The sequence below is a fragment of the Vigna unguiculata genome, chromosome 9 (genome assembly GCF_004118075.2).
Source record: "Vigna unguiculata cultivar IT97K-499-35 chromosome 9, ASM411807v1, whole genome shotgun sequence".
In the NCBI taxonomy this organism is placed as follows: domain Eukaryota; kingdom Viridiplantae; phylum Streptophyta; class Magnoliopsida; order Fabales; family Fabaceae; genus Vigna; species Vigna unguiculata.
In genome coordinates, this window is record NC_040287.1 from 35,867,636 (window position 1) to 35,887,023 (window position 19,388).

At 33.1% G+C, this 19,388-nt stretch overlaps 2 protein-coding genes across 5 annotated transcripts; both read right to left on the reverse strand.

The window, feature by feature from the left end:
* Positions 1–5,432: 5,432 nt before the first annotated feature.
* On the reverse strand, positions 5,433–6,749 carry LOC114162296 (AT-hook motif nuclear-localized protein 17-like). The gene has a single exon (XM_028046133.1). It carries the CDS (start codon positions 6,508–6,510, stop codon positions 5,653–5,655), a length of 858 nt encoding a protein of 285 aa, XP_027901934.1. The 5' UTR covers positions 6,511–6,749; the 3' UTR covers positions 5,433–5,652.
* A 4,090-nt stretch (positions 6,750–10,839) lies between these two features.
* Positions 10,840–17,687, reverse strand: LOC114162233. 4 transcript variants are annotated; one of them, XM_028046051.1, is made up of 8 exons: positions 17,611–17,687; positions 17,150–17,345; positions 16,586–16,686; positions 16,325–16,367; positions 16,168–16,224; positions 15,971–16,025; positions 11,391–11,512; positions 10,840–11,309 (listed from the first exon to the last, which is right to left on the reverse strand). In XM_028046051.1, the coding sequence occupies exons 2-8, from the start codon at positions 17,270–17,272 to the stop codon at positions 11,181–11,183; spliced, it is 630 nt and encodes a 209-aa protein (XP_027901852.1). In that variant the 5' UTR covers positions 17,273–17,345; positions 17,611–17,687; the 3' UTR covers positions 10,840–11,180. The 4 variants fall into 4 exon arrangements, with proteins under 4 accessions (XP_027901852.1, XP_027901854.1, XP_027901853.1 ...); XM_028046053.1 differs by having other exon boundaries at positions 17,150–17,339; positions 17,611–17,684; XM_028046052.1 differs by having other exon boundaries at positions 17,597–17,661.
* Between the last annotated feature and the right edge of the window lie 1,701 nt (positions 17,688–19,388).

The window sequence follows — 19,388 nt, forward strand, 5'->3', positions numbered from 1 at the left end:
TATTCTTTTGCTATGTCTTCAAAAATACACTAATTCATCCATATTTCATTTTTTCCTTACAATTGGAAAAAGAAAAATCACAATTAAGGAAAAGAGAAAAAAAACTTATTGATATGGCTTGAAATTATTGCAGAAATATTTGTTTGTCTTTTAGATATATATATATCCCAAATGTGGATGTATATTGAGGGTTTTTGAGCACCCACTTATCCATGCATTGTTTAGTTTTTGTATGTGAATGTGCAGCATGGAGATGGAGATGGAGGATTACATTACATGCATGCATGGGTGACAAAAACAAAGAGTGGTCATTATTAGAAGACAAAGAAATGATACTCTCACAAAATAAATAAGGTCGGCAAAGTGCAAAGCCAAAGATGGAGGCCATAATAATCGATAAGATTATGCATGTGCAAAAATTATGGGACAATTTGGATTTTTGGTGCCTATAATTAAAAAAAATTGTATAATATATTTTGGCTTCCACATTGGATAATATTCATATCGCTATCACCCACCCACGATCAAAAAAAAAAAAAGGAGCTTTTCTTCCTCCTTTTAATTCTTCTTTTTCTTGCCCTTTCTCAATCTTTGTAAAGTATATAACCCTCTCCCAGTATTGGACCATCACCATACTACATACTCAAAAAAAAACCTTCACAATCTACACAAATTGGATGTTTTCTACTCATTAATCAATAATGTTCACAATCTAAACCATCTTCAGAAACTACACAAACGATTCAATCCTTTGAATGGCACCACAATACAATGAAACTAGTGTGGGTTGGAAAATGAGGAGATCCTTTAACTACGTGTGGACACGTCCACCAAATGCAAAAGATGAGCGATCTTGTTTCAGAAATTCTTTGAATAATGATTAACCGACATAGAAGCAGCATAGTCAACACAAAACATGAACATGAATGATTAGGTGTAGTGGAATTAATATTATTCCTCCCGAAAGGTTTCCAACTGTTTGATTTGGTACCGTGGTGGCGACGATTTGGGAGGATCCCATACTTTTTAAGATCATCATTAGAGCATGCAGTTATGATTTTATCTCTATAATTTATAGTTCATAACCATTTTGTGTTGGTTGAGATACTAAGATTCAATCTACAAACAAATCCAAAACTTTATTTTATTTATTTCACAAAAACTATTTAGTTTTTAGTTTCTTTTATCAGAAACACTCAAGTTTTGGTACCGATATAAATTTCACAAAATAAATCCAATCCGGAAAGATGGAAGAAAAAACAATAAATATTTAAACTTCAAACTTAAACTTCTAAACGATTTAAGACAACTGGGCGAGGTAGAAACAAATATTTTTCACTTACTTTATATTACACTACACGTATTTAAATTATTATTATGATTCAATTCAAATAAGACACGAATAAGTTTATATGAAATATCAAATATATCACAATCAACACAAAATCTTAAGTAGAAGAGTTTATAGATTTTGTACTTATGTATTATTTATTTTATTCATTTTTATTTAATGTGTAACTTTGAACTCATCCTAAATTCTTAATATTATCGTTTTTTTTTTCATAATTATGAAATATATGCTTAATTTTATTAGTTTAATTGTTTTTCAGTAAAAAAAAAAATATCATTGTAATTTTTAAAATACATTTAGTTTATGAATGGGAAAGTACAAAATTATTTTGCAGAGTCAATGTATGATTTACTTTTCTTATTTTATATGCTATGGACAGATATTCAGCTGAGAGAATTTGACTTGAGGAGGATTAGAATTGTAATGAGAGAAAGAAGAGTTGAAAATGGTCAAGAAAAGAAGCGCAAATGGGTATGAAGGTAAGTGTGAGAATTTTGTAGTTGATTAATTTATAGCAGTCAAAACTCAATTGTCAAACTTAGAATATTTGTCTTCAGACTATACATTTGGAACATACTTTGTGTTTCTTTTCTCGATTGGTCTTCCTTATAATATATTAATTCCCAAAAAAATACTTCAATAAAAAATAAAATAGTATACATGATTTTTAAATATTAAGTTTTAGGTATCATACTCCCTTTTTCTTATTTTTATGTTTTATTTATTTTAAAGCATTTTAACTTAAACTAATGAGTCTAAATGTCTCCTGAGTATTATAGAGTAAATTTTATAGCACTAATGAAAAGACATGAGGACAATAGACAAGAAAAATACAAAAGAAAATTTCACTGTATTAGTTAATAATAAAAAGATTCAATTTAAACACATTAATGATTTTTAAAACGGCACTTATTAAATTAATCATTTCCAGTGATATTACATAACTTTACACAACTTTTTAAAGCAAAAGATCAAAATATAAGAAATTAAAAAAAAAATACTAGAGATCAATTATAATATTTAGCTCTATAAAAGCCGTCCCTTCCAAATTCATATTTTAAATAAAATTACCACCGACATTGATGTATATATTATTTAAAGCTTTTACGAATTTAGTATCCACTCGTTGATTATTTTTTTAGTTCATATTTTAAGTTTGGCACTTCGAGAGCACAAAAACACTGAAAGTAAATATAAAGATATTACCACCGACATCATGTATTAATTCAAATTAAAGTCTTCAAACTTTAGTATATATCTAATCATATTGCTTATACGTTTTATTTCAGTTTGTTTGGCACTTCGAAAACACCAAAAATACCAAATCATTGCTCTGTGAAGGTAGCATAAATAAATTATAATTTTGCTTAGTATGATATATCCCCTCCAAATAAACAATTGACTATATTAAGTATAATAAAGAAAACCCCATAAAAAAGAATCAAAAGAATTGTCCCAGTCTTGTTTTAAATTTCTTTAAAACTATATATAAGAATTGTTGTTTTATCCGTTCTTTGTCTTTTCATGATTATTTCATTATTATGAACTTTTTTTTTTTTAAATTGGATGCAACATTTAAAGTAAGTAAAAAATATAACTAATAGTAAAAGTAAAATTATGCAGCAGTACGATATAATAATTTGTATTTTTATCGTATTTTTTCATGTTTTCTTTTTTTTTTCATTATGTTTGTTTCACCAGTTAACTTTCTACTTCTGAATGAAATGCCACGGACCAGAAGGCAGCGTGTATACACTTATTGTGTATACAAAATAACATGAAATTTTGGAAACACATGTTCATTAATCACTTTTATGTCCTGTTTTGAAAGAAATTCGTTATAAGGTATTCTTTTAATAGAAGATGTGAAATGATTTATGATAAAAAGATACTGTTTGATAAAAAAACTAAAAGAATTGAAATTATAAAAATGTATGAAAATAATTTAATTGTTTGATAAAATTATCAAAATTTTAAATTCAATTAAAAATTAAGAATTTAAAATTTTCATACTCTTTTTTCTTTAAATTTATGTTTTTTTTTTCATGTTTAATGATTCAAAATGAAATTAATTCAAATTTAATATATATTTTTTTTAAATTATGAAACTCTCTATTATTTTTTATTTTTTGATTGATTACTTAGCTGAATTGAAAATTTAGGATTTATGTAATGGAGTTTAAATTTGTGGGTGTGTTTCGATAAGTGAGATGTATGTGCATGATCAGCAGTAGACTAATTCATCTTTCCCCTTAAGAACCTTCGTTTAAAAGAGAATAACATGACTTTGATGTTAAAAAAATGAAGAAAGAAATCACTGTGTGCGAGTGTGTGCTTCTATTATATGGTGTAGGAATGATGATATTCTCACGTCAAATCTAGACTAAACTGTATAGTATGAAAAATAAATAAATAAATAATTTATTGATTCCCACGTCACATTCCAAAGTCTGAGTTTACATTATACAAAGTGTACTAATAGTACTTTCTTAGAAAAAGTAATTTAAACTTGTTTGAGTAAAGTCTTTATTTAAAGTTTGTGAATAAAAACAATGACCACAAGAAAAGAAAGTTGTTCTTCCTCTTCTGAGCCTCTCTGTAAAAGTTCTCAACCCTAGTTTAAGGTTCGGGTTGATTTCAACCTAAATTAACGTGATCCTTCAAAATCAAGAGATTTGGACTAAATAACATGCTCAACCCTACCACCTAGTATTGAAATACTTAATCATAAAATTATATAACTATGAGTGGGACAGTTAATACCAAATTCAGAAACATTTTACCATCCTTAAAAGCATTTATATTTTCCTCAGCGGTGACCGGTTTTGCATGTGGAGATATTATATTTGGTAATATACGTTACGTGACATGATAACGGTGATAGGAAGGGAAAAAAAAACAGTAAGACATACGCAGATAAACATGACAGAAATGATATAACTCAATCTATCGATAAAACTTTCTCAACTCACGCAGCGTGGCGGTTGGATTAAATCTATGACATTATATATACTGTGTTTTTAACCTGAAATATACCCTAAATTTGGCCGTGAAAGTTTTTCTCTTCGGGTGATGCAGGGAACTGGTTCGATCCAGAGGATAAAGAGAAAAGGAGTGGAATGACATTGGAAGAGAGATACATAAACTGGATGATGGTAAGGAAAAGCGTGATGGAATGGATTTAGGGTGTGGCAATAACCGGCGTGGGTGATGCAATAAAGTGTTGGGCACAGTAGAGTTGTGGCAATTGGGGGGTCTTTTACTTTATGAGGTTTTCTCTTTCTCTTTAATTGCAAATCAGAGGGGCCGATGAGAAAGAGACAAAAGAAAGTACAGATAGATCAGATATAAAGTAATGAGAAGGAGAGAGATAAAGTGGAGAAGAGGGTGTGGGAGCTTGTTCTGAACTCATATCAACAACTTATTCGATAAAGCAAGCAAAGAAAGAAAGAAAAAAAAAAAACTGGTGCTGCTGCAGCAGATGAACGCTTCTGTCACCCACAACCCTAGCCACGTTCTCCTCTGCCATCAAACTCACTTTATCCAAAATTGAACAAAAGTCCCATCTTCACCACATCACACCCATCAACCCATCCAATAACCATTCACACACACACACAGTACACTACATTACTCAGCATCATCAGATATTCTCAGACTCCCAAACTTCAAAGCAACACCCCATCCCACCCCAACCCCACACGCACCACACCACCCCAACCAAACCAAACCAAACCAAAAACCCACTTTGGAAAATCTACTCCAACCAAACATTATTCTGACCAGATGTGAACACCACACTCTATAAAAAGCCAGATAATGCTCTACTTCCTACGTTGACAGAGAAAGCCTAACCAGCACAACCCATTTCTCACTTTCCTTTTCTTACAAGCAAAACGTTGCAGCTTTTTACCATACACTGTCGTCAAAACATTTTCAAAAAACGAAACTAAATCATACATACATACAAACAAACAACATATGATCGATAAACAGAAACCCTTCAAGGAGCTGGACATCGATCCATCCATATAGTTAGCGCCGCAAATAAACCACCCTATAGCTACATGAATCCAAATAGTAGCAACTAATTAATACTGCTGTTGGTGTTTCCATTTGTAATCAACTTAATCTAATTATGTAATAATGAAAATTAAACTAATACTCAGGATTTCATTCTACTAAACCAGCTAAATTAAATCCAATTAAACAGAGTAACATATAGAATTGATTACAGTAACCACGAAGTTGAAGTTAATTCATCCCAAAGAAGAACAAAAGAGAAACAGAACGTAAATTGATCAGTAAGGTGGCGGTGGCGGTGGAGGTCTAGCTGTCGGAGCCCAAATCACATCGGAAGGCAAGTGACAGCTGTACATGGACATTCCACATGATTCTGCCTGCCCATGCCCGCTTTCTCCGCCGCCAGATATTGGAGGCGAATGTCCATCGCCTGCAGATGCGCCGCCCTCATCCTCCGGCGGCAGCCTATGATACGCCGGGTTGTTGAACGAAGCGGCGATCACGAACACTGTTCCCGCAGCCATCAACCCGCCGGCGACCATTCCCCCGACGATCTGCCCCTGCGGGCCAGAGAGCGAGATGGCGAAGCCGTTGGGCACCGCGGGAGACGCGCCGGATTGCTGCGGAAGGAAGGTGGCGGAGACGGAGAGGATATCGAAACGGCCCTGAAAAGTAACAGTGGCGCCGGGGGTAGTGGAGGGTTGACGGAGCGTGACGCTGGCAACAGTCCCGGAACCGGTGAGGACACAGATGCCCATATTCTTGCGGCGACTGAACTGCGCGATGGCCTCGACGACGTCGCTGCCTCCGGACACTTCTAAAATGTAGGGGCTCATAGCAGGTTCGGGGTCTCGGGTTATGATTACCGGTGGCTTGGGCTTGTTCTTGGAGCCGGGGGGACGGCCCCTGGGACGGCGAACGACCTCGATGGTGGCCCCATCACCCCCGGAGGAGTTGGGCTTGTGTGCAGTAGTGGGTGTGACGGCGAGGGTGCGGTTGTCTTCGTCGGCGGCGGAGAGTTGGAAGGGGTTGTGCGGGAAAGGATGGTGTTGATGATGAGGTTGAAGCTTTGAGAAGATAGGAGGTGGTGTTTCATTCTTAGGATGTTGTTGTTGGTCTACGTATTCTCCTTTCATTGCTTTTGTTTATCTGTGTTGGGATAAGCAATCCCGAGCGAGTGTATGATTGGGTTATTGTATTAAAATAATAGCAGAAGGTGGGGAGAAAGAAGTGAGGTTTGGGAAGAGAATGGAGAAAGAAAGAGAGGTGCTTGGAATTGTTTATTAGGGTATATATGGAGAAGGAAGTGAGAAGAAGAAGAAGAGAGAGAAAAAGAAAGAGAGAGAGAGAGAGGTGGGTGAGCTTTGAAACTAAGTAAAGACTAATGGCGCCGCTGGTTGGAATTGGAAGAAGGTGGGTCCAGAGACGACACATGAGACAGATAGAGATAGATATATGTCGAATGCAAATTGAGCATTATTGGGTGCCTCAATCTGCCACCGCCTTTCCTTTTCTTTCTTCATACCATCTTCGCCATTGCTTCTTCCTATCACCATCTTTACGTTACTTTGCATTCTCATTTACCTCTAATACTCCATTCTTCTATCATTCATTCATTCTCTCACACTCATAAATTACTTCTTCTTCTTAACTCTTAACTCATTCCCGGAGACTATTTTTGACTTCTTCAATTACGTTTCCACCCTTCCAATCCAATAGTCAATGCAAACAACACTGTTCCTTTTACCAATTTCTCATTCAACACTTTGCTCCTTCTGTTTCTACAAATTCTCCTAATCAAAACTATTGATTTCTGTTCTTTTATGTTGTTAAGTGGTTGCCTTTATCTCTCATAGTGTGCATAAACTGTGTTAGTGTTTTGAGGTGCGTGTTAGAAGTATAAGTTTGAGATTGTAATGTTTGACGAGATCTTTATGATCTATTTAATATTGTTTTTAGGTCCTCCTGGGAAATGATATCACCCATCAAGAAAACATTTGGTGAGATATAAATGAATATGTTATCAAATCTATTATACTTAATAATCTATGTATGTATTCAAATTCTTCAAAATTATAATATATATATTATACTAAAAAGAAATTGATATGAAGCATTATACGTACACTTTAAAAATGAGAAAACGTTCCTCGAATAAACGTTGTCTCCAGAGGATAGACTGTTAATTTGATTTGTGAATAATGAATGAACTATTCTCCGACCAATACAAGTAAAAGAAACTTCGTTCTTTATATTCAATTTTGTACCAATTTCAATCAATTGACGTGGTCGCATTCGTTTTATTCAATATTTCCATCCGAAGTTTGCTAAATACCAAATTCAAAAACACTTTATTTTTATTTTTATTTTTTCAATCCCGATGGAGCTGTTGATATATAAATACCAAATTCACACACACACAGAGCAAATATCATATTTTTCATATTTTGTTAAGTAACATTTTATTATTAATTCCTAAAGCCAACTTCATTAAATGTATGACTTATATAATGTTCATTATCTATCCCTTTTGCTTTTTCTTTTTAATATGTTTTAATGCCATTTCGAAATTTTCAATATTACATTCTATTATGTACAATAATTGTTGTTTTATGTTTCAGCAATTTTTTTTTTTACATTTTTAATTTTACTATTAAAAATAGTATCATTATCAATTTTTTTTATAAGTAATTCTCACATTTTTTTTGTCATATATTACTCTTATCTAGACCATCTTTAGTTATTTTAATATTTAAATCATTAGAAAATTATATTTGACTATTTTCAAATTTTTTAAGACTATGAAATTGTCCAACTTTTTAACACATTTGTTATTATTTTTATACCATTCTTTATTTTTAAAATGTTATAATGTTGTTTTTTAAAACTTTTATATTATGTTAACATTTATTTTACTGTCTTTAAATTAAAATATATAAATTATTATTATTACTATTATTATTATTATTAAATGTATATTGTTTTATTTTATGTCATGAATATTTCTCAAGTTTTTTAATTAAATGTTATATTGCAATTTTCTATTATACATTATTTTAAAATTAATACTTTTTTAATTCTTAGACTAATATCTTTTACCTATTATGGTAATGTGTTATATTATAAATTAAAAGATGTGACAGTTTTTTTGTGAAAAAAAAAATACACAGACCTACAAAATTTCTTAAATAAGAGATCAGAGGAGGACCATTATTTTCATTATTTTGAAATACTTTTTCCTTATAAATAATTTTTTAGAATATTTTATTCCATATTACATTAAATAGTATAATTTTAAAACTATAGTTTCTCCCTATCCTTGACTTTTCTTTTCTTTTTCAAAAGATATCTAATATCTTAATTTATTTGAGAACTATTCAATTTTACTCACCTCTTGAATGATATTTTCCAGTTCTTTTCTTTTATCATTTTAAAAAATATGTAAGTTTTATATTTTTAACTTTTTAATATTTTAAAAATTGTGATAACATATAACATTAGTTTTTATAACACATTAAATTATTTGTATGCCTTTCAAAGCTATTTTTTGGTTTAAAAACTTAACACTTTGTTATTATTTTTAATCCAATTTATGTATCAATTTTTTTCTCTTCTAATACCATTTTTCTTGGGGTCTTCTCCCTGCACCCCTAACCTTTCTCCCAATAATTACGTTTTTCTCCCTCATAAATTTACCTGTTATTGGTAGTTTCATCAAAATTTATTGCACAACCAGTAACCTTCTTTTTATATGTGCTTCAGGCTGCACCCCCGACATTTTGCTCCCACGTTCTGTTTTCTTCATTCACTCTCTTTAGGCAAAGTTCTCCCGGATCTACCAGAACCTCCGCAACAACCTCCAGCACCCCAACGAGTACATCTGCGGTGTCACCCTCCGTTTCCTCTGCCGCCTCAATGAGTCTGAGATCATCGAGCCTCTCATCCCGTCCATCCTCTCCAACCTCGAGCATCGTCACCCCTTCGTCCGCTGCAATGTCGTTCCCTCTGCAAAGCCCTTCCTTCATCGCAAGGCAACCAGCAACGCACCTGCAGCGTTCAACATTGCACACCACCGTGAGCCACCATCGCATCGGAAGACAACCATCGTTTGCAGAACAGAGCCACCACCGCAATGCATTCATGAGCAGCACCCTGCAAACCACCACGGAGTTGTAGCAGCGAAACCTGCATCTATGACGCGACGTTCAACGTTCAACCAGCGCCATAACCTTCATCAACCACGCACCTGTTCATCTACACCGCAGCCACGCCGGAAAGGAGACCGCCCCACCACCACCGTCAGTTCGCACACCTGCAACGAAACCTTCAGCACACCTTCATCAAGCCACCATGAACCAACCATTGATGAAGCTGAAGCAGCCATGGAAGAGCACCGAGAAAACGCTAATCAAACTAAAAAAAATGGATGTATGAAACGGATCACGAATTCCATTTGTGAAAAAAAATTTAAAATTTTTGAAACAGAATTCGTGATCCGTTTCAGAAAAGTATAAAACGGATCCCGAAATCCGTTTCATAAAAAAACATGAAAATTTATGAAACGGAATTTGGAATTCCGTTTCTGGAAAAAAAAAATTAAACAATACCAAATGGTTTTTGAAATCCATTTTGCTTTTTGTTGAAACGAATCCACTCAAAAATGAAAGGGACCACTCAGAAAGCACAAAAGACCGCTTTGGAGAAGAAACATAGAGAAAGAAGTTGTCGAAATAATTGGGAGTACAGCTCAGAAACCAAAATACGTTGCGACAGTAAATATCATTTACTGCTCTTCCACCCGTTTTCATCCACTACCAATTACAAATTAATTAGGAGTAAAATGCTAAATTTGGATGGTAGTGAAGAAGACTTGGAGGTGCAGGAGAAGGCGCCTTTTTCTTAAACACTTAACACTTTGGATATTTGTTATATGGAGGTGCAGGCTGCCCATTAGAAGTTGGGCTTCAGGTCACGAATAATAATGAATCATAAGCCCATTATATAATTTGTTAGAGATGTATATTTACGGAAACAAGGAAACACAAAACACATTTTTCTTTTTCTTATCAAAGGATTATAATTATATACTCAGTGACAAATCTGACTATTTTCATTGTCCTAAAGTATACAATGTGTAATTTCTACATCATAATATCTTACAAGGTATAAAGTAGTAAAGATAAATTGATGAAACAAATGGGATATAAATTCTAAATTATGAATAACTTTGTCTTCCTTTGTTAAGAAAACCCTCTTACGCAAACAGAAAAGAAAGAAGAGTAGACTCCAATGATAGGAAAAAAGAAAAATAAAATCCACAATTATCAAAACATCGTATTATAGGTCTCAATTAATCCAAATTTTTCTTAACAAAAAAATCACCTCTAAATACACTTATATATTTTAAAAACGAATGTTTTGTTTTTAAATAGATTCTAAAATATTTATCAGGCAAAAGAAGCAGCTTTTTATAGTTATAGTCAACAAATATTTTTTACTTAAATGAAATATCTTAGTTATAATCACACATATTTCTAGAATTACAAAAATTACAATGGTTAAAACAAAACACACATAGATTTCTCCATAGTTGGACAAAAAAAAGTTGAAAGTAATGCAAGAACCATTTCCTACATTCTTTCACCACAAAGAATCACCACCCAACACAACTTTTGCCTAAAGTTTGGATGCATGATAATGTCCCACTTTTGACTAAGATTATCCTAAACTAATTAAACAAACATGTGATGTTAGAAGAGGATGTTTATGCATGCTGTTCTCTACACCAACTTCTTCATATCCATATTCACGAGGCTTGGTTATCTTTATGAGCACTTTTTTGAAATGGTGACCCAGCTGGAGCAATAAGGCCAAGGTTTTCCATCACTCTAATTCTCCTGGAACTCTCTGGGGTCTTTCCTAAGGAGCTTGTTTCCTGAGTATATAAATGTTAAATTATTAAACCGGAAGAACAAATGGAATAAACAACATATAAAATAATTCATTAAGTACGTACATGACTTTGGCCAGCGTTATCATCGTTTGACATATCTTTTTGCTTTTTGTGCTTAATTTTATTCTGCTCCTTATCTTGTCTATTGGATTTTTTCTTGCCTGCAGAATCTTTGCTCGATGATCCTGTTGGAAGAGAACAAAGAGAAATTGTGTTGGGCTATTCATACGTTTTGGACTTTACATATTGATTTGCAATCACGAAGAGTAATTTCTTCTGACTTAATAATATTCAGTAAATGATTTGTATAACAAATATGGTAATATTTTAACAACCCTGGACCATCTGATGATGCTGGAGCTACAATGTTCTCCACTTTCATTCAAATACATCCAACCAAACGGCACCAGACGTGGTCAAACTAATGGAACACATCCAAAATATAGCAACTATGTATGAAGAGTGGTAAGCAACGCCAATGTACATTTAATGGTTGAATTATAACCAGAGATTCGTTTAAGTTAATAACCATATCCTAAAATCAATAACTAATTTTTCTAATACGATCAACATAAATGCTGGTATTCTAACATATATATGTTAGTATTATAACAGTTTTATAAAGCTCGATTTATTGCTTTCCCCTCAGTTTGAGTCATTCACTTTAATGCACGGCTCTTCAGCACCATCACATATTCCCCAAATCCGCTCTCAAATACTTTCTTCATCTAGTTCATCACCATCTTCAACCTCAATTGGACTTCTTGTCATTAGAAGCTTATATTCTCATATTTATTGTATCTAATCTGTAAATATATTTACTTCCAACAAAGAATTAAAGCAAAGGAAATAGGTTTTCCAGCCTGAGTGTTCTACCTAGGAAAAGAAAGCAAATTATGCTGAATTAGATAAAGATGATGAGATCTTGTTGATGGCTCATGGGGAGCCACAACAAGCAAGTGTATTAGAAAGGTGGTATTTTGACTTAGGTTGTAGCAACCACATGACAAGAAATAAGGCATGGTTTTTGAAGTTGGAAGAAGAACATTGCAGAACAGTGAAACTTGGGAATGACACACACAACAGTGGCAGCAAAAGGCCGTGTCAGGATACAAATTAATGGTATAACTCAGGTACTGTCGGATGTTTACTATATTCTTGAACTGAATAATTTGCTAAGAATAGGACAACTGCAAGAGAAAGGTTAAGCCTTTCAGATTTCGGATGGCACTTACAAAGTATTCCATCCCCAAAGAGGATTAATTATGAAAACAGATGAGTGGGAATAGAATGTTCTATGTGACAACTTATATGAATCCAAAACACTCTTTGTGTTTACAAGCAGAAACAGTCTAAGCAAAGGAAGCTTACACATGGCACTGCCGATTTGGACATCTGAATTACAAGGCACTAAACACACTGGTTTGCAAGGATTGGAGCATCCACAAAAAACATGCCTTACATGTTTAATTGGGAAGCAATCCAAAAGGACTTTTCCAAGCAAAAGTTCAAGGAGACCATCTATACAACATCAACTAGTACATTAAGATATATGTGGTCCTATCCCGTGAGTTTCAAACAATAATAAGAGGTATTTTTTAAGTTTCATTGATGACTTTACTTGTAAAACTTGGGTGTATTTTTTTACATGAAAAATCATAAGTGCTTGCGGTGTTTAAGAAGTTCAAAGCCCATGATCAGAAAGAGATAGGAACATCCATCACTTGTCTCCGGACAGATAAAGGAGAGTCTCTCGAGAATTGGAGGAATTATGTCAAACACAGGTCATAAGTAGGCAGCTGATCACCTCTTACACTCCTCAGTAAAACGGCATGGTTGAAAGAGGGAATAGAACAATTATGAGTGTTGTTCGCTCTATGCTAAGTGAGAAGCAAGTTCCCAACATTTTTTGATCAGTGAGATGGTGCGTGCACATTCAGGATCGGTGTCAAACAGTAGCAGTAGAGAACAAGACTCAGAAGCAGCCTGGAGTGGTACGAAACCCGTAATGCAGTATTTCAGAATTTTTGGATGTTTAGCACATGTGCATATAGCTGATCAAAAGAAGATGAAACTGATGATAAGAGCAGAAAGTGTCTTTCTCTAGGAGTCAGTGATGAATCTAAGGCATAGAGATTATATTATCCAATCTCAAAACCTATTATTATCAACAAAGCATTGGTGTTTGAAGAAGAAAAAAGTTGGGACTGGAGCAAAAATGTGATGGAAATCAAGCTAGACGAACTAAATTGTGAAGGTGAAGGAGAGCACAATCAAGAAGCTGCAAAAATGAAGAAGACTGGCGAAACCAATCTGGATAGAATTTCATCTGCCTCATCTCAAGGGACGGATGAATGAACAAGAAGACACCAAGATGGATGGCAAATTATGAAACTGGGGAAGGTTAGTTTGAGGAAGAGAATCAAAATGTAATGATGATGATGACTGAAAATGGTCCAGTGTCATTTGAAGAAGTTGTGATGATAAACACTGGAGAAAAGCTATGTCAAAGAAATTGAAGCTATAGAAAGAAATCACACCTAAGAACTCTCTATGCTATTGAAGGGAGTCAAATGGATGTTTGATGTAGATGGACAAGTGGAAAAATACAAAGCAAAGCTCATGGCCAAAGGGTATGCACAAAGGCATGGAATTGATTACACTAAAGTTTTTACTCTAGTGGCAAGACTTGATACCATACGAGTGATGTTGGCTACAACTGCTCATTTCAGCTAGGAAGTGTTTCAACTTGATGAGAAGAGTGTTTTTCTTCATGGGGAACTCAAAGAAAATGTATTTGCACTGCAAGCTAAGGCATTTATAAAAAAAGAAGAGAAAGTTTATTGACTGAAAAAAGCACTATACGGCCCCAAACAGGCACCACAAGCCTGGTACAATAAAATTGAAGCTATTTTGCACAAGAATTTGGAAAGTGTTCTAGTGAGCACACATTATTCACAAAAATCATAGGAAGGTAAAATATTAATAGTCAACCTATATGTTGAAGATTTAATCTTTACTGGAAATGATAAAATTATGTGTGATAAATTTAAAAACTCATTGATGTTGCATTTTGATATGTCTAATTCGTGAAAGATGTGTCATTTTCTCAAACTTGAAGCTAAGTAGTTTTTGAAAGGAATATTTATCTATCAAAGATGGTACGCACAGGAGGTGTTATCAAGATTTGGAATGCAAGATAGTAATGCTGTGAAGAATCCAACGGTGCCAAGAACAAGGCTATCTAAAGATAAAGGAGGAATGACAGTGCATGAAATGTTATTTAAATAGGCCTGATTTAAATAGGCCTGATGTATCTAATTGTTACTAGGCCTGATCTAATGTACACAATGAGCTTAATGTGCATATCCCGTCAATACAAAGATTCTCCATCAAAATTAGAACAAGTTCGGATAATACCCGTGGGGACAAGTTCATTAGCTATCCCTATATACAACCACTGCATATCATTGGCATAATTATCAATCTTTCTCCAAAACATCATAACATGTCTTTTATGGGCACAAATGTGTACCCATAGCTTGAGATCAATGATAATGAACGAGTTGTCATTCTTCTCTCTCAAAAAGAGTAATATCCTCCACGTTCATAGTGGATTGCTCGAAAGGACCATAATTGAGAAACCAAGCCTCAATAGTAGTATACAAATCTAAGAAACATCTACCATTGAATTTTCCTACAGTGGGAGACCCGGTAAAAACAAACAAAACCAAACATTTTTTTTTCACCTTTATAATTAGTCTCGGGAATCAATCAATTTTTCAGCTATTCATACAAGTCATTCAAAAAACAGCCAAATCATAATAACAGACCCCAACAGGGATAAGGCAGGAAAGACAAAAATGCAGCGCCCAAATAAGCAAAGAGCAGGAAACCAAGCCTCAATAGTAGTATACAAATCTAAGAAATATCTAGCATTGAATTTTTCTACAGTGGGAGACCCGATAAAAACAAACAAAACCAAACATTTTTTTTCACCTTTATAATTAGTCTTACGGGAATAAACCAATTTTTCAGCTATTCAAACAAGTCATTCAAAAAACAGCCAAATCTTAATAACCGACCCCAACAGGTATAAGGCAGGAAAGACAAAAATGCAGCGCCGAATAAGCAAAGTGCAGGAAACAATTAGGCTAGCAATAACAAGAGGTCCTCAATAAAAGAGAGACCCACAGACCAGTCATGGCCAAAAACAAACAGGGAGAGTCAGCCTGGACAACGGTTGACAAAGACCAAGAACAAACCAGTGGAGCTTTGATACCAACTTGAATTTTAAACAGAATGCTTTATTGATTTCTTGCAGAAGAGACCCTCAGCTAGGACAGAATATATGGTATTAACCTAAAACAGTTAGAGATATCTAAGGTATCCAATATAACATAAAAAATATAAGAATATTGCATTTGATAATTATACAAAATCAACTACAGCCAAGCCAACAAAAAACATTAAATGGAAAAGGGATACCACCAATAGATGGTACAAATCATTGCTTTGATTACACTCATCTCTTTTTCTACTTTTTTCTTTTTCTTTTCTCTGGGAAGAGAAAATTCAAAATAGCTATGATATTTGTATTTTGGTAAAGTAAAACCATTAGAGTCAGAAGAATATTGGCTAACCTTTAGGCTTTAAAGAAGACCCCTTTGACCTACTGGATTTCGTGCTAGGAAGATCCTTCGCCCATAAAGAAAATGACAGCAAAGGAATTATGGTTAATTCAAAGTGTTGAAGACAACTTGCTGCCTAAGCAAAAAACTGTTGAAGATCACACTCCTAACTTCATCATTAGGAATCCAAACAAGGAAGGTATGAATACCTTTTCAAGAGTTTGCAAAAGTATTTTCCTGAGAGAACCATCGTTATGCTCAAGTATCTGAAAGCACAGACAAAATCATGCCAATACCATGATAATTACAGAGACAAAAATGTAACTAAGTAAATACGTATCAAATGGTTACCAAATATCATCTTACCGTCTTAAACTCAGTGCGGCATTTAATAGGATCTACATACGAGCTGCAGAAGCAAAGAAAGACTGTCACAAGGAATTAAATGCGCAAACAGGTCCCTGGTTAGCCATTGCACCCGTTTTAAAAATATGTTCTAAATAAAAGATACATGAAGCCTTCTCATCCTAAAGTGCATTCAGCACCTAAAAGTACATGCATAACGGATACATAAGTATCCATTTTACTGTATTCGTAAAGAACATGAATATAGGTAAAAGTACTAACTATATGTAACTTCCATAATGCCTAACAAGGATGTCCCCGGGCGATCGCTTGTTCCGTTTGCTTGGCTTAACACTCTTGCTAACACTATTTTCATCAACTACCTACAACAAAGTCAATTATATTAGAAAAAGCTTAAATTTACTTTTGGTCATTGTAAAAATCTAATTATACATTTAGTCTTTCAATTTTCCAAAATCAAGCAATTCTGGTTCACTGTTAATATCGACATGTTTGTTAATACCAAATTCTAACAACAAGTAATAACAACGTTTAACAATAAGTTCTAAAACCTGCTATTGCGGAAGAATGTATTAGCATTTTCTATTAGCAATCTGATGATATACTATGTTGCATTAAAATTTTTAACTTGGAAAAATTGAAAGACCAAAGGAGCTATTAAACTTTTTGCAGGGACCAAAAATGCATTAGAGTAAAACTATAACAACCAAAAGTAGGTTTCATCCATAAGAATAATGTAATTTAAACTTCAATCAATTAACCATAAAGATGGAATCTTGAATTTCATCGAGTCATAGAAACCAGCAAGCATAAAAATTCATCTACCTGCGCAGGCCACCATGAACTACCGCGAAGCTTGATAAATATCACATCTCCGAAAGTTACGGAGTCATTGGCACCGCCTTCACTGGTCTCATTTTTTCCGCTCGCAGTCCCACACGCACTCATAGTTTAAATCTCAGCACTAAGAAAACCCAAAGGCCCCAACTTGATCCTTTCACTGCAAAATAATACACTAAACCTACCAGAAAAACAAAATTATTGCACCGTTCTTGCTTAACCAAAGAACTCAATTGTCATATAAAGAACCAAAAAAAAAAAGACCAAGAACTAAAAGTTGTTGACTGCAGTGTTTGGGAATGAAATCATGGTTCTTCTTTCACCAGTGACATGCAAAAATGATTAAACAAGAAAACACATACAGTCATCACTTAAGAGAAAAAATGTGAAATGCAGAAGTAAAGAAGAAAGAAATGTGAGGGAAGTACAAACCCCACTGGCTTCACCTTATAGGAGATTACCCTCTGTCACAGAACTCCACAATCCTTGTTTTCCAGATTTGCTCTATTATGAAACTATCTACTACAGTGATGTGTTTATATATAGAGAGAAATCGGGGGTAGATTATTAACTTTAATGGGTGTCTGAAATTTAAAAAACAAAATACAAAAATGTTTTTAGAATTTTCAACTATTTTATTTTATAAATATATACTTATCTTATTAATGTTAAATAATTGTCAGCCTAATATGATTGATAGATTATATTTCAACTTTTCTACCTAATCAAGCCATTTTTTTCACTGAAATAAGTATTGCTGATGAGTAAAAAATTAAATCATTCTATTTGTAATAAAAAAAATGTATTAATACATGATTTAAATATTTATTGGTGTAATAAAAACGACAAAATATATAATAAAGAATAGTAAATAGATGGTGATGAAAAGTATAAGTATCTTGTATCTCATTTTTTTTTTACATCGACCTCCGAATAATTTTAATTAAAATTATCATTATTAAAAAATATTAGTTGATATAATTTAAATGATAAATACATTTTTAATTGAATGATTTTATGAAGGAAAATTCACTCTATAAATGATTGCAGTTAAAAAATAATAATTTGTAATAAAAAAATAGCACGTTACCCTTTTTTTTCTGAGATGTTAATTATATTAATGATCAATTTGATCTTTGACAATGTGTGATTTTGAGCAACTTGTACACTAGTTATAGCAAATTCTCGTATGAAGAACCAAGTGAACCATACTAATATCAAGAAGACTTGACATAATTAAAATATAAAATGAACAAAATACAATAATTCAGCTAGTACAATGGAAATACGATTATACCAATTTTATTCCAAGAGAACAAAATTGTAATAAAGTTTGTTTTAATGTATAAATTTTATCTTAACTCTATGATAAATTAAATAACGTTATGATGCAAGTTTATTTAAAATATTTTATAATTAATTTTTAAATATTGGTTTAAATTAAAATTGAGTTAGAGATAATAAATAAAAAAATGGTTAGAAATCAAGTATATCTTTTTATTAATAATTAGTAAAAACAAATAAGCATGGAGGAGAATCTCATGTGATTTGATACATAATTCACACAAATATCTTTCTGTTTATGTAATTATAAGAAAATAAAAAAGGATTTAGATTGGAGGTGAAAGTTAATGATTTATAGTTAAGTTTGTATTATTTCTTTCAAATAAATAATAATTGCATGGTAGACTCATGAAATTACAAAGAACGAAACGTATGAATTAGTTTTTCATGCTAATTTCATCACATGGTATATAAGAGCAACACATAAAGAAGGTAATTTCAAGAAGCACCCACCATCTATAATAATCAGTCCCAAAATATCGCTCAGTCATTGCTCAAATCAGCACAATGAAACACACAAATTACTCTCGGTCTCATGTAAGAGTAAACCTACATATGTGAATAATTTTAGTAACTTATATGAGATGTACTTTTAAGTAATCTATTTTACCAGAAAAAGAACATTTTTTTTTATATTTATTTCTATTTTACTTTTAAAATATTTATTAACACACGTTTATTTTAATTTATATTTAATAAATAGAAACTCTCTAATAAAAAATTGTATGTATTTAATTAAATATTTAACTATAAATTACATTTAAGGAAGGAAGGATTAGAAGGGTTGGAAGTAGTGATGCCAAAAAAATCCGTACCCACGGATATCCGTGGATAAAACCCGCAACGGATAGGAAATGGATATTAAAAATGGATACCCGCT

Excerpts from the sequence above, each read along its gene's own strand:
- LOC114162233 (XM_028046051.1), bottom strand. The coding sequence starts at position 17,272 with ATGAGTGCGTGTGGGACTGCGAGCGGAAAAAATGAGACCAGTGAAGGC. Across the intron at positions 16,225-16,324 it reads GCCGCACTGAGTTTAAGACG|ATACTTGAGCATAACGATGG; the intron begins GTAAGATGATAT and ends CTGTGCTTTCAG. Across the intron at positions 11,513-15,970 it reads GTCTTCTTTAAAGCCTAAAG|GATCATCGAGCAAAGATTCT; the intron begins GTTAGCCAATAT and ends CTCTTCCAACAG.
- LOC114162296 (XM_028046133.1), bottom strand. The coding sequence starts at position 6,510 with ATGAAAGGAGAATACGTAGACCAACAACAACATCCTAAGAATGAAACA.